Genomic DNA, 10,964 nt, shown 5'->3' on the forward strand with positions numbered 1-10,964 from the left:
TCACCTAGTGCATTCGGTGTCAGTTTCTACAGCTGTGTGCTTGCTTTTTAAAATGAAAGAACCAGGATTTTTTCAGTAAAATATGGTCTATATTAATTCAGGAAATTATGGCCTATATAAACTGATTAAATTGTATTTTATATACATTTAGTTGTAAAAATACACTAACCTTTTCTTCTGAAACTTTCTGAAATCCGTTCAATTCAATATCTAAATTTAGGAGAGTAAAATATTTCAGTTGTATTTTCCACATCTGAAAGTTATCATCTCTAATAAAACAGCCTCATTTCCTGACTGAGGCTGAAGTTCCAAACTTTAAAAATGAATACAGTCAGGTTCCCTAACTGAAATTAACAACAAGGTTTCTAGTTAGGCTCTGTTAGCCATCAGAATATATTCTAGGGCTATTTTGTCACATATCTTCACTGCGGCTTAGAGGCCCATGTTTCCAAAGACAATCAGCAGATGGGATTGCCACCTATTCCCCAGGATGAGACCTATTCCCTGCTCTCTGTAATTACAATGCAATTAGACAATACAACTAAAACAACCCAATAATTTACTGCCTCTGAAAAGGGATGATCCCAATTCCTGTGCTTCAATCACCATGTTTTGACATACATGTAACTCCCTGGGAATTTCCTAATCAGAAATGAAGTGAATGATTTTCTACTGGGTTTGCAAAAATTAGCTCAGACAGGGAGACAGCAAAACAGATAGGTCAATCTTGCACTGCTGGGAGCATAGAAGAACAAACAGAAGTACAACTGAAGTAGCAGCAGGTGACAGATCTGGGGGAATCACCAGTAGCTTTTTTGCTTCTCCTTACAGATGCCTTTGATTTCGGGTATGTTGGTAAGAATCATGTAAGAACCTTAACGACTGTTACATCCCTGTTTACCTTACATATCCATAGAGCATTTAAGTACCATGTGGCTTGTAACTTTAGTCAGAAAAGCAACAAAATAGTTTTAAGGTGAAAATATACCACTGGCTTGGGAAAAACATTTATTTCTTCAAACAATCCCAACAGAATACTTACGAGTATGTAACTTGTAGTCCAAGACAAGTGTGAAAACTAAACAACTGCTGTAAAGGCTACATATAGTCAGATCCTAAGCAAACCTACAGGGATACTCGTCTTCAGCTTCTCAAATTATTTTGCCACAGCTAGAGCAACTTTCAGTTCTGTGCAAAACACAACATACCTACAGAATTATTCTGGTGTCCCTCTACTGCAGCATTCAGTTTAAAAACAGACTCAGAAATATTTTCAGTAAGTGATGGGTACTTTATCCAACCCCTGGAATTAAATAATATAATAAAGAGTTTTTCTTCAGAAATAATAGTTATCTGTTCAGTTTAGGACAATTTCTACAATACTTTAGAGTTTATTTATGCAGTTTTGTACTTACATCTGGAAACTACTGCAATTATTTTAAAGGCATACTTCTCTTTACAAGCACATATAGCAACTAAGACTTTCAGATTTCCTAAAAGGGGCTAACTATGTTTGTACATCACTGAAAAAATGGTCATTCCTATTTTTATTACTTCTTCCTGTATTTCTATTATAAATTTATCTGCTGCTGAAATCATTCCATAGCTTCTAAGAGTGAAAGTTCTAATTTATTCGTTACAAATTTTTTGTTTATTTGTCTAATGTCTAATCCCTGATTACTTCACAGTCATTCCTGTTGCTTACACTCTTGTATCATTGAAGGAAATATCACCAATGAAAACAAGTACAGGTTGATCCATACTGGCAACAGAATTGCCACTGACATAAATATAGATGCTTCACTAAGCAAACAAGGAAACTACTTCACAATAGAGTATTTATAATAAAGTAACGTACAAAAGGAATTAGAATTTAATTGTTTAATTATAGTCCACCTGACTGGACTTCCTGTGTGACCTATAATACTCACTGCAGGAGAGACTGAGACTGGTCAGATGTGTATGCCTCTTGAAATACCTGAATGAAAAAAAAACAGCAAGTTAGTAAACAAAGTACTTCATTATTTATTTTCTCAGCTTTATTACATGCTTATACTTCTGTAATTGAGCTGGAAAATGGAAATTTTTGATCCAGTCTTTACACACATACTAATAAGATAAAAACCCATTCCACTTAAATCTTTTTTTTTTTATTTCCTTTGTGCTGTTTGAGAAAAATGCTGAAAAATAGATCAAGACTATGAAAGCCAGCACTCACCCAGAAGGAAAATATAACTATGCAAGTACGATATGAATGCTTTAAATGTTAGGTGGCTTATACATCAAAAGACCAAAAAAACCTGTATTTTTATTTCAACTCCCAGTTTTAATCTTCTTTTTGTAACAATTGCCTTTTTTCATTAAGACAGGGTGCTAGTCCAGAGACTGTGGAGTTCAGTATACAACTCTCAGTATCCATGGAAAAAGCAGAATTAAAGAACTTAGCTGACAACTTGTCCCATCAGCAAGCTGTAAGTGACAGAGCTGCCACATGGAGGGGCATGAAAGGTCATGTGGGTAAGGTGAGAGCTAATATCACAGAAAGAACCGAATTGGAACTCTTTAGTAAAAGGAACTTGGATCTGCTTTTTAGTCTCTGTACATAATGGCAAGATCTCCCCTAGCCTGGAACAAGAAACCTTTATGTAAAGTCTAAGGCAACCAAGGAACGATTAAGACAGGCAAGTGAACTGCAGAACAATTCTGATCCAGATGAGCCAAAGACTGGGTATTACTAGTGGACTATCGGCTTAACAGCTGCAATTTTAAACACATCAGTGAAAACATACAGTGGAGAACATTCACAGCACCAGGAAAACTCTGGGAAAGAACATGTTAGTGTGGACACAAAGTGATGCCTTCTTTGGCTTGCACAAGATAATGGCAACATAGCAAGTACAACTACCTTAGCAATGACATGTAGAGCAACAGCAGGAGTTAGCCCAGTAAGGACTGCTAAAAGGCTCACTGGTACAGAACAGATTCATAGAATCATAGAATAGTTAGGGTTGGAAAGGACCTCAAGATCATCTAGTTCCAACCACCCTGCCATGGACAGGGACACCTCTCACTAAACCATCCCACACAAGGCTTCATCCAACCTGGCCTTGAACACCGCCAGGGATGGAGCACTCACAACCTCCCTGGGCAACCGATTCCAGTGTCTCACCACCCCAACAGGAAAGAATTTCCTCCTTATATCCAATCTAAACTTCCCCTGTTTAAGTTTTAACCCATTACCCCTTGTCCTGTCACTACAGTCCCTGACAAAGAGTCCCTCCCCAGCATCCCTGTAGGCCCCGTGCAGGTACTGGAAGGCTGCTATTAGGTCTCCACGCAGCCTTCTCTTCTCCAGGCTGAAAAGCCCCAACTTCCTCAGCCTGTCTTTATACGGGAGGTACTCCAGTCCCCTGATCATCCTCGTGGCCCTCCTCTGGACTTGTTCCAGCAGCTCCATGTCCTTTTTATGTTGAGGACACCAGAACTGCACACAATACTCCAGGTGAGGTCTCACAAGAGCAGAGTAGAGGGGCAGGATCACCTCCTTCTACCTGTTGGTCATGCTCCTTTTGATGCAGCCCAGGATACGGTTAGCTTTCTGGGCTGCGAGCGCACACTGCAGCCGGCTCATGTTCATTTTCTCATCAACCAGCACCCCCAAGTCCTTCTCTGCAGGGCTGCTCTGAATCTCTTCTTTGCCCAGTCTGTAGCTGTGCCTGGGATTGCTCCGACCCAAGTGCAGGACCTTGCACTTGTCGTGGTTGAACTTCATAAGGTTGGCATCAGCCCACCTCACAAGCCTATCGAGGTCCCTCTGGATGGCATCCCTTCCCTCCAGCGTATCAACAGAACCACACAGCTAGGTGTCATCTGCAAACTTGCTGAGGGCACACTCAATCCCACTGTCCATGTCACCAACAAAGATGTTGAACAAGACCGGTCCCAACACCGATCCCTGAGGAACGCCACTCGTTACTGGTCTCCAGCCGGACATCGAGCCATTGACCACAACTCTTTGTGTGCGGCCATCCAGCCAGTTCTTTATCCACTGAGTGGTCCATCCATCAAATTGATGTCTCTCCAATTTAGACAGAAGGACGTGGTGTGGGACAGTGTCAAACGCTTTGCACAAGTCCAGGTAGATGATGTCAACTGCTTTACCCTTATCCATCAATTCTGTAGCCCCATCATAGAAGGCCACCAAATTGGTCAGGCAGGATTTCCCCTTAGTGAAGCCATGCTGGCTGTCACCAAGCGCCTTGTTGTTTTTCATGTGCCTTAGCATGCCTTCCAGGAGAATCTGCTCCAAGATTTTACCAGGCACAAAGGTGAGACTGACTGGTCTGTAATTCCCCGTGTCTTCCATTTTCCCCTTCTTGAAAATGGGGGTTATATTTCCCTTTTTCCAGTTGTCGGGAACTTCACCTGACTGCCATGATTTTTCAAATACGATGGCCAGTGGCTTAGCAACTTCATTCGCCAGCTCCTTCAGGACCCACGGATGGATTCCATCAGGTCCCACGGACTTGTGTGCGTTCAGATTTTTAAGATGGTCTCGAACCAGATCCTCTCCTACAGTGGGCCCAAGGTCTTCATTCTCACAGCCCCTGCATCTACTTTCTAAGAACTGGGTGGTGCAGTCAGAGCCTTTGCCAGTGAAGACCAAGGCAAAGAAGTCATTCAGAACCTCAGCCTTCTCCAAATCCTGCGTAGCCAGTTCTTCCGAAAGCTTCCTCAGGGGGCCTATGTTGTCCCTAGTCTGTTTTTTGTTTGCTACGTACCTGTAGAATCCCTTCCTATTATCCTTAACATCCCTGGCTAGGTTTAATTCTAACTGGGCCTTAGCCTTCCTAACCTGGTCCCTAGCCGGACCTAACCTGGTCCCTAGATTCTGTAGAAACAGCCTGTGCAACAATTACAGACTGACCTAGTTCAAAAATACTGCAATAGTATAGTTGGCAGAAAGTTACTGACTTTGCTAAATACACCCTTTGTACAAATCAGCCCTGGTATTTACACAGAACATTATTCAGAGACCAAGCAAGGTCAGCAGGTTAGCAGAACTACTAAATCTCTTTGACTAGCTAACATTGCTCAGTCAGACACTTAAAGCTCAATGGTGTACCTCAGAAGAAGGAGGAGCTATTTTGTCTGCTAAAAAATTAGGTTCTAAGCAAAATCAGTGCATTGCTGATAGGTCGTGAGGCCTTCTCACATCATGAAACTTACACAAACAGTATTTGTAGCCATGGACTGCAAGTATTTGGAACAACCTTTTGTCCTGTTCTCTTGCTTTTGGCAAGAAAATTCATGCAAAACTCAAACTATTTTTCTCATTTGAACACTTACTAATACAGCCAACTATCTAAGGGGACTCCAGATGCGCTCCAAAAAAGACTGATGCCTAAAAGCTCTAAGTGCCACCAAACAACTTCAGGTGCACTTGGCCAAACTGGGCAAGAAAAAAAAAAGACCCTGAAAAACATGAAAAGCACAAACCTGCATCATGGGGCCTGCCTGAACAAGCCATGGAACAGGGGGTTAGTAGATAACAGCAATGATCTGTCAGTTGGAAAGAACCTGAGTCCTACAAAATCTGTCTGTGTATGTACTGCATCTCTGGTGGAAGAGAAGTCTTACTTACAATCTCTTACACAGAATCACAGAATAATTTAGGTCGGAAAAGACCTCTGTGATCACTGAGTTCAACCATAAACATAACACAGCCAAGTCCACCACAGAACCATGTCCCTAAGTGCCACATCTACATGTCTTTTAAATACCTTCAGGGATGGTCACTCACCCACTTCCCTGGGCACCCTGTTCCAGAGCTTGACAACCCCTTTAGTGAAGAAATTTTTCCTAATATCCAATCTACCTCCCCTGGCACAACTTGAGGCCATTTCCTCTTATCCTTTCCTTGTTACTTGGGGGAAGAGACTGACTCCCACGTCACTACAACCTCCTTTCAGGTAGTTGTAGAGTGGGTGAGGCTCCCCCCGAACTTCCTTTTTTCCAGGCTAAACCACTACAGTTCCCCCAAGCCATTCCTCATCAGACTTGTGCTCAGCATTCATCAGCTTCACTACCCTTTTCTGGACCCACTCCAACAACTCAATGTCTCTCATGTAGTGAGGGTCCCAAAACTGAACACAGGATTTCAGGTGCAGCCACAATCACATCCCTGGCCCTGCTGGCCACACTATTTCTGATACAGGCCAGGATGACATTGGTCTTCTTGGCTGCCTGGGTACAAGCTGGCTCATGTTCAGGCAATTGTCAGCCAGCACCCCCAGGTCCTTTTCTGTGAAGAGCCACACTGGTGCAATCTATGCATGCAAGTATCAAGGATGAAAGGCTAAAATGGTTCTTTACAACATTCAGTGAAGATTTAAATTTTATATTGTCCCCATGCTGAGCACAACCAAGCTGCCAGTGCATGCTATATAGTTCTCCCAGGGGAAAAAAAAACAAAACCAACAACAAACCAAAACAAACAAAATTGTGGGTTTCCCAGACTATTCAGTGAAAAGTACTAGGTTTCTTTGCTTTTATGACTTTTCCTTTGGCGGACAGGGGATTTATCCTTTGACTTGGAAGAATCCCTTTCTGGGATTGCAAACTGGCTACTCCGGTGAGACACATAAAGCCAAAGACTTAGGCTAAGCAGCAGATAGTCATCCCTCCTCCCAGAGGAGAAAGGGAGAGCATAGATGGGCACTTCCCTCATTCCCTCTGTCTTCAGAAAACCATGATAAACTTCAGTCAAGACAATCCTGGGACACGCAAGCAGTAAAACAGACTTACAGAAAAAAGTCTTTCAAATAATAGCTTCTTTTTGATTTATTCACTATTTCCCATGCTGTCACTTGAGAGAAATTTATTTGTAATTCAATAATGCTCTGTAAAAACATTCACTTCAGTAGAAGGAGTGCCTTTTTTCAATGTAGTTTCCATCCTCTAGAAAGCAGTTAGTTCTTCCAAAAACTCTTCTCATACTGGAAAAAGGATACATACACCAGTCTTTGGACTGGTGAATCCACAACACTAAAGACAGTCTAACAGGTTTTAAAATAATCTTAGTTACACAGTAGAAACCTGTTTGTTTCTAATTGTTTCATAAGTGTGTCCTATGCAGATGGAAAACTGATTGCTCAACTGAACTAGAGTTTATGGACTAGATACCAAATGTGGCAAACATAAAGACAGGCTAATTAGCAGAACAGGGAATGCAAAATTGTCCATAGAGTAGAATAATTAGCCCATCATTATGCAAGCATTGTATTCTGCATTTCAGATTATTATCTTTTCTTAAGAAACAATTGTCCAATCAATGGATCACAGCTAATCTCATAATGAGTAACTGAAGGGTATATTCTCGCATGGTTAACCCAGGTAGTTGTCCTTCAGCTTCTGAAGGGAACATATTAAAAACTCTGTCCTCCACACCTTCTTTATCTTTGTCATGGTCTTGTTCCTCACATACACCCTCATGAAATATCAGGGAAGAGACCTTGATACATTCCTGAAGAGAATGTGCTACACATGTGACAACTCTCATGACATAACATTCATTTCAGCTGCAAACCACCAGGTTCTTTTCCACATAAAGAATGTGAGCCCCAGTGAGTTCATTAACAATTATTAGCTATGTATGTGTAGCAGGGTACACATAATTTCTGTGCTTACTGGATTTATCTGTTGTTGCTTCTGACTATACGTGTGATCACAAAATTTCGGTATAAAACAGATTTCTGGAGAAGCAATTCCTAGGAAAACAAACAAACAAACAAACAAACAAGAAAATTACAGTAATTGTAGGAATTGTAGACTGTGCCATATGTGGTGAAGGGATTATAATTAAAGGAAGTTTTGATTGCCTTAATTTCTATATAACATTCCATAACATTCCATAACTCCACAAATTTCTACATAACCCAGTAATTGAGTTACAGGCATCAAAGCTTCTGATATGCAATGGACTTAAGTAGATCAAGTAGATTTTAAAACTACAACATAGGAGAGGTCAGAAATTAATAAAACCAGCTCAGGAGGAATTTATTTCAGTCAGTGTTCTGGCACCCTCCCCGAGTGTGTATTGGAGATTAACTCTTTCCTAAATTTTTTTTTTTTTAAACGAAAAACTGTAATTTTGGTGAGCTGCCTGATCCACTTGACTAAGAAATATTTGTAGTCCTATATGGAATACTTTAATGACTATGCAAAGGAAGAACTTCTCTATGGAAATGAAAAAAAGAAAAAAAAGAAAACCCCCAGGTTTCCAAACTAAAATGCTGCTACTGACATTAACAAAATATACAGAAAATTAATCTTTGTTATGTGTCTCATTACCCAATTGTTACTATAAGAGCATGCACAAATATATGAGCAATGAATATTTATTCCAATTTACTGAATGTAAATTGCCACAGGCAGAATGCTAAAAATATCATAATCCATTACATTTACAGATACCAAAAAACCCCACCCAGCCCTCAGACAAATCCCCAGTCCAAAAATTGAACAATGAGTCAAATAAACATGACTTAAACCACGCATGTTGAATGTTGCAAGGTTTTAATTCCAGTGAATAACCACAGACAAATTCAAAATGGGATGATGCGTCTTTCCTCAGACACAACTACTGAGCAACTGTGAAAGGTTCAGCATCAGGAAATCACAGTGATGTGAAAAGTTTCTGTGGATTTCAATGGGCTGTATGTAAGACTTATATTAACTCAGAGCAGGCTGATTAAAAAAACACAATAGCCTGCCCAGGTCTTCAAACTGACAAAAAGACAACCCAAAAAAGGAAATCCGGAGGAACAACTAAGAACACCTTGCGCCACTTAGAGAATGGGTAGTCTCTCTATTGCTGCAATAAAATGTACAGGACACAAGTCAAATGGATTACATAAAAATGCTAAGGAGGTACCCATAAAACTATTACATAACAATAACATGATTGCTTATGCAACCTGCTCTAAGGGAGTTACTAGGGAGAATTTTAAGACTTTAAATGAGTGTGCACACATTTAAAATAATGCACTTAAATATTCCTACACAAATTTGTTTGTGTTAAAGAGAATGGATATCTTAACAATATTAAAGCTTTTTTAAAAAAATACTATGTGCAACTACAGTAACTACAACTATTATATGTATAGATTCCATTTATAAGCCTTTTATGTGTTTAGATTCCATTTATTTTATTCTGCTCAAACACAGTACACATACCCAAATAAAAAGGATATCCCTACACATAGTTCAAGCACTTCCCAAGCCAGATATTCTCAGTTACTAGTACCTACGAAAAATGAAGAAATTACGAGCAAGCCTATATTTCATATATTGAAAATGTGCTGAACGTTCTTCTAGAATGAGAGCTAAATCCATTGATATAATTAGGGAGCACATACAGTTCATAAAAATGAACTTCATGTAATGCTTACGTTGAAGTAACATGGACTTGGGCAACACCCACAGCAGCACTTCATTGGAAAAACAACACAGGCTGAAAGAAGAACCTGTCTTACCTTTATGAATTCTTGTTTCTGCTCTTAAATGCACATCCTCACTAAGGAAAGGCAACCTGTGCAAAATAAAATAAAAGGCCATTAAAGAGTTGCATGCTCTGCTTTTCACTCCTATAAACTCCAAGGAGAGTTGAGGCAACCAAGGGCACCATCTTGGCCTCCCCTGGGGACACTGCTAACCATATACTGTCTTGAGTGCATCTCTCAAGCTAACACCAACAGTAAAGAACCCCCAGACTGTGAAGATACACCTGACACTCTGCACAGAAAACCTGTGGTAGGGAGGCACATCACTGCTTTACAGATTTCCAAGCAATACTGGGCCACGAGGACAGCACAAAGAAGTGCAACCACTTGGTAACTTCAACTCTGCCATGTCTTAAGACGATGTAAGAGATAATGTCATGAAAACGGTACCAAGTTAAAGTTGTGGAGGAGTTACCATCAGTATCAAACATATTCAATAATGTGGTTTTTTTATTTGCTCTGAGTTGGGTTCTGATACGTTTCATGTCTGCTAACTAAAATGTTATGTGGGAGGTCTGGAGGTTACAAAGTCGGAGGCCCACAAAGGTGTGTTGTGGAAAATGAACTGGGCCATTTTCAGAGATGAGAACTACGGCGACTAGGGGCATAAAAAACAGAGGAAAAAAAAACAAACCAAAACCAAAACTAAACAAAGCCAAACCCAAACTAAATATATGAAACACTTGGGAAGCGCCTCCTGCGAGGCTCAGGAGGGAGGGTTCACGCGTCTAGCTGTTCCTTGCCAGGGTGAAGCCCGGCGCGGCGGACCCGGCGGTCAGCAGTCCGCCTCTCCTCATGGCGCCGCGGGAGCTGCCCCTCAGCCCGGCGCCACACCTGCCGTCCCGCTCCCACAGGTACTAGCGGCTCAGAGCAGCACCGCATTACCTCCTCCTCCAGAGGAACTCCTCTTCGTCCACATCGCTTTCCGGCACGGAAGCCTCCACGAGGGTCTCGTCGCTGCTGCTGTCCTCGCCGCCGCCGCTCATGCCCGCTCCGCTTCCCGCTGCTCTCCGTGACTGCCGTCTCCGGCCCCTGCGTGCCGCGCGGCTCCCCTCAGCGCAGGAGGCGGCCTCCATCTTGTGCAGCCTGAGCCCCGCGTTGCAGCCGGGCGCGGGTCGGGAGAGGCAGAGCTGGAGGGGAGAGCCTGGCCGCAACCAGCGCTGCCTACTGCGCGGATAGGAGCCGAGGGGCTGGCGCCAGGAGACAGAAGCAGAGCTCCCTGCTGAGAGATGGATCTGAGTCTCTTTCAGCAGGACCAGCCCTGGCGTGCCTGGGGCGGCCCTTTGGCGGGGTTTGCACCTCCTTGCTAGCGTTGGGCCGCCGATCCGGGGCCTGATGTACACATCTTCCAGCAAAGCCACAAACTGCTCAACATTCTCATACATGTGTCGTCGAAAATTG

General features: G+C 42.1%; 1 protein-coding gene across 1 annotated transcript in view; it reads right to left on the bottom strand.

Annotated features, from left to right (window-relative positions):
* The window catches only part of ANKRD31 (ankyrin repeat domain 31), a 68,699-nt gene extending 57,842 nt beyond the window's left edge, over nucleotides 1-10,857 (bottom strand). The window contains exons 1-6 of the mRNA XM_065664084.1: nucleotides 10,449-10,857; nucleotides 9,537-9,592; nucleotides 7,690-7,769; nucleotides 1,932-1,978; nucleotides 1,209-1,303; nucleotides 170-210 (exon numbers count right to left, since the gene is read on the bottom strand). Coding sequence (XP_065520156.1) covers nucleotides 170-210; nucleotides 1,209-1,303; nucleotides 1,932-1,978; nucleotides 7,690-7,769; nucleotides 9,537-9,592; nucleotides 10,449-10,639 — 510 coding nt within the window. The 5' untranslated portion in view covers nucleotides 10,640-10,857. The remainder of the gene's footprint in view (nucleotides 1-169; nucleotides 211-1,208; nucleotides 1,304-1,931; nucleotides 1,979-7,689; nucleotides 7,770-9,536; nucleotides 9,593-10,448) is intronic.
* Between the last annotated feature and the right edge of the window lie 107 nt (nucleotides 10,858-10,964).

Source organism: Lathamus discolor, chromosome Z (genome assembly GCF_037157495.1).
Source record: "Lathamus discolor isolate bLatDis1 chromosome Z, bLatDis1.hap1, whole genome shotgun sequence".
Taxonomy (NCBI): Eukaryota; Metazoa; Chordata; class Aves; order Psittaciformes; family Psittacidae; genus Lathamus; species Lathamus discolor.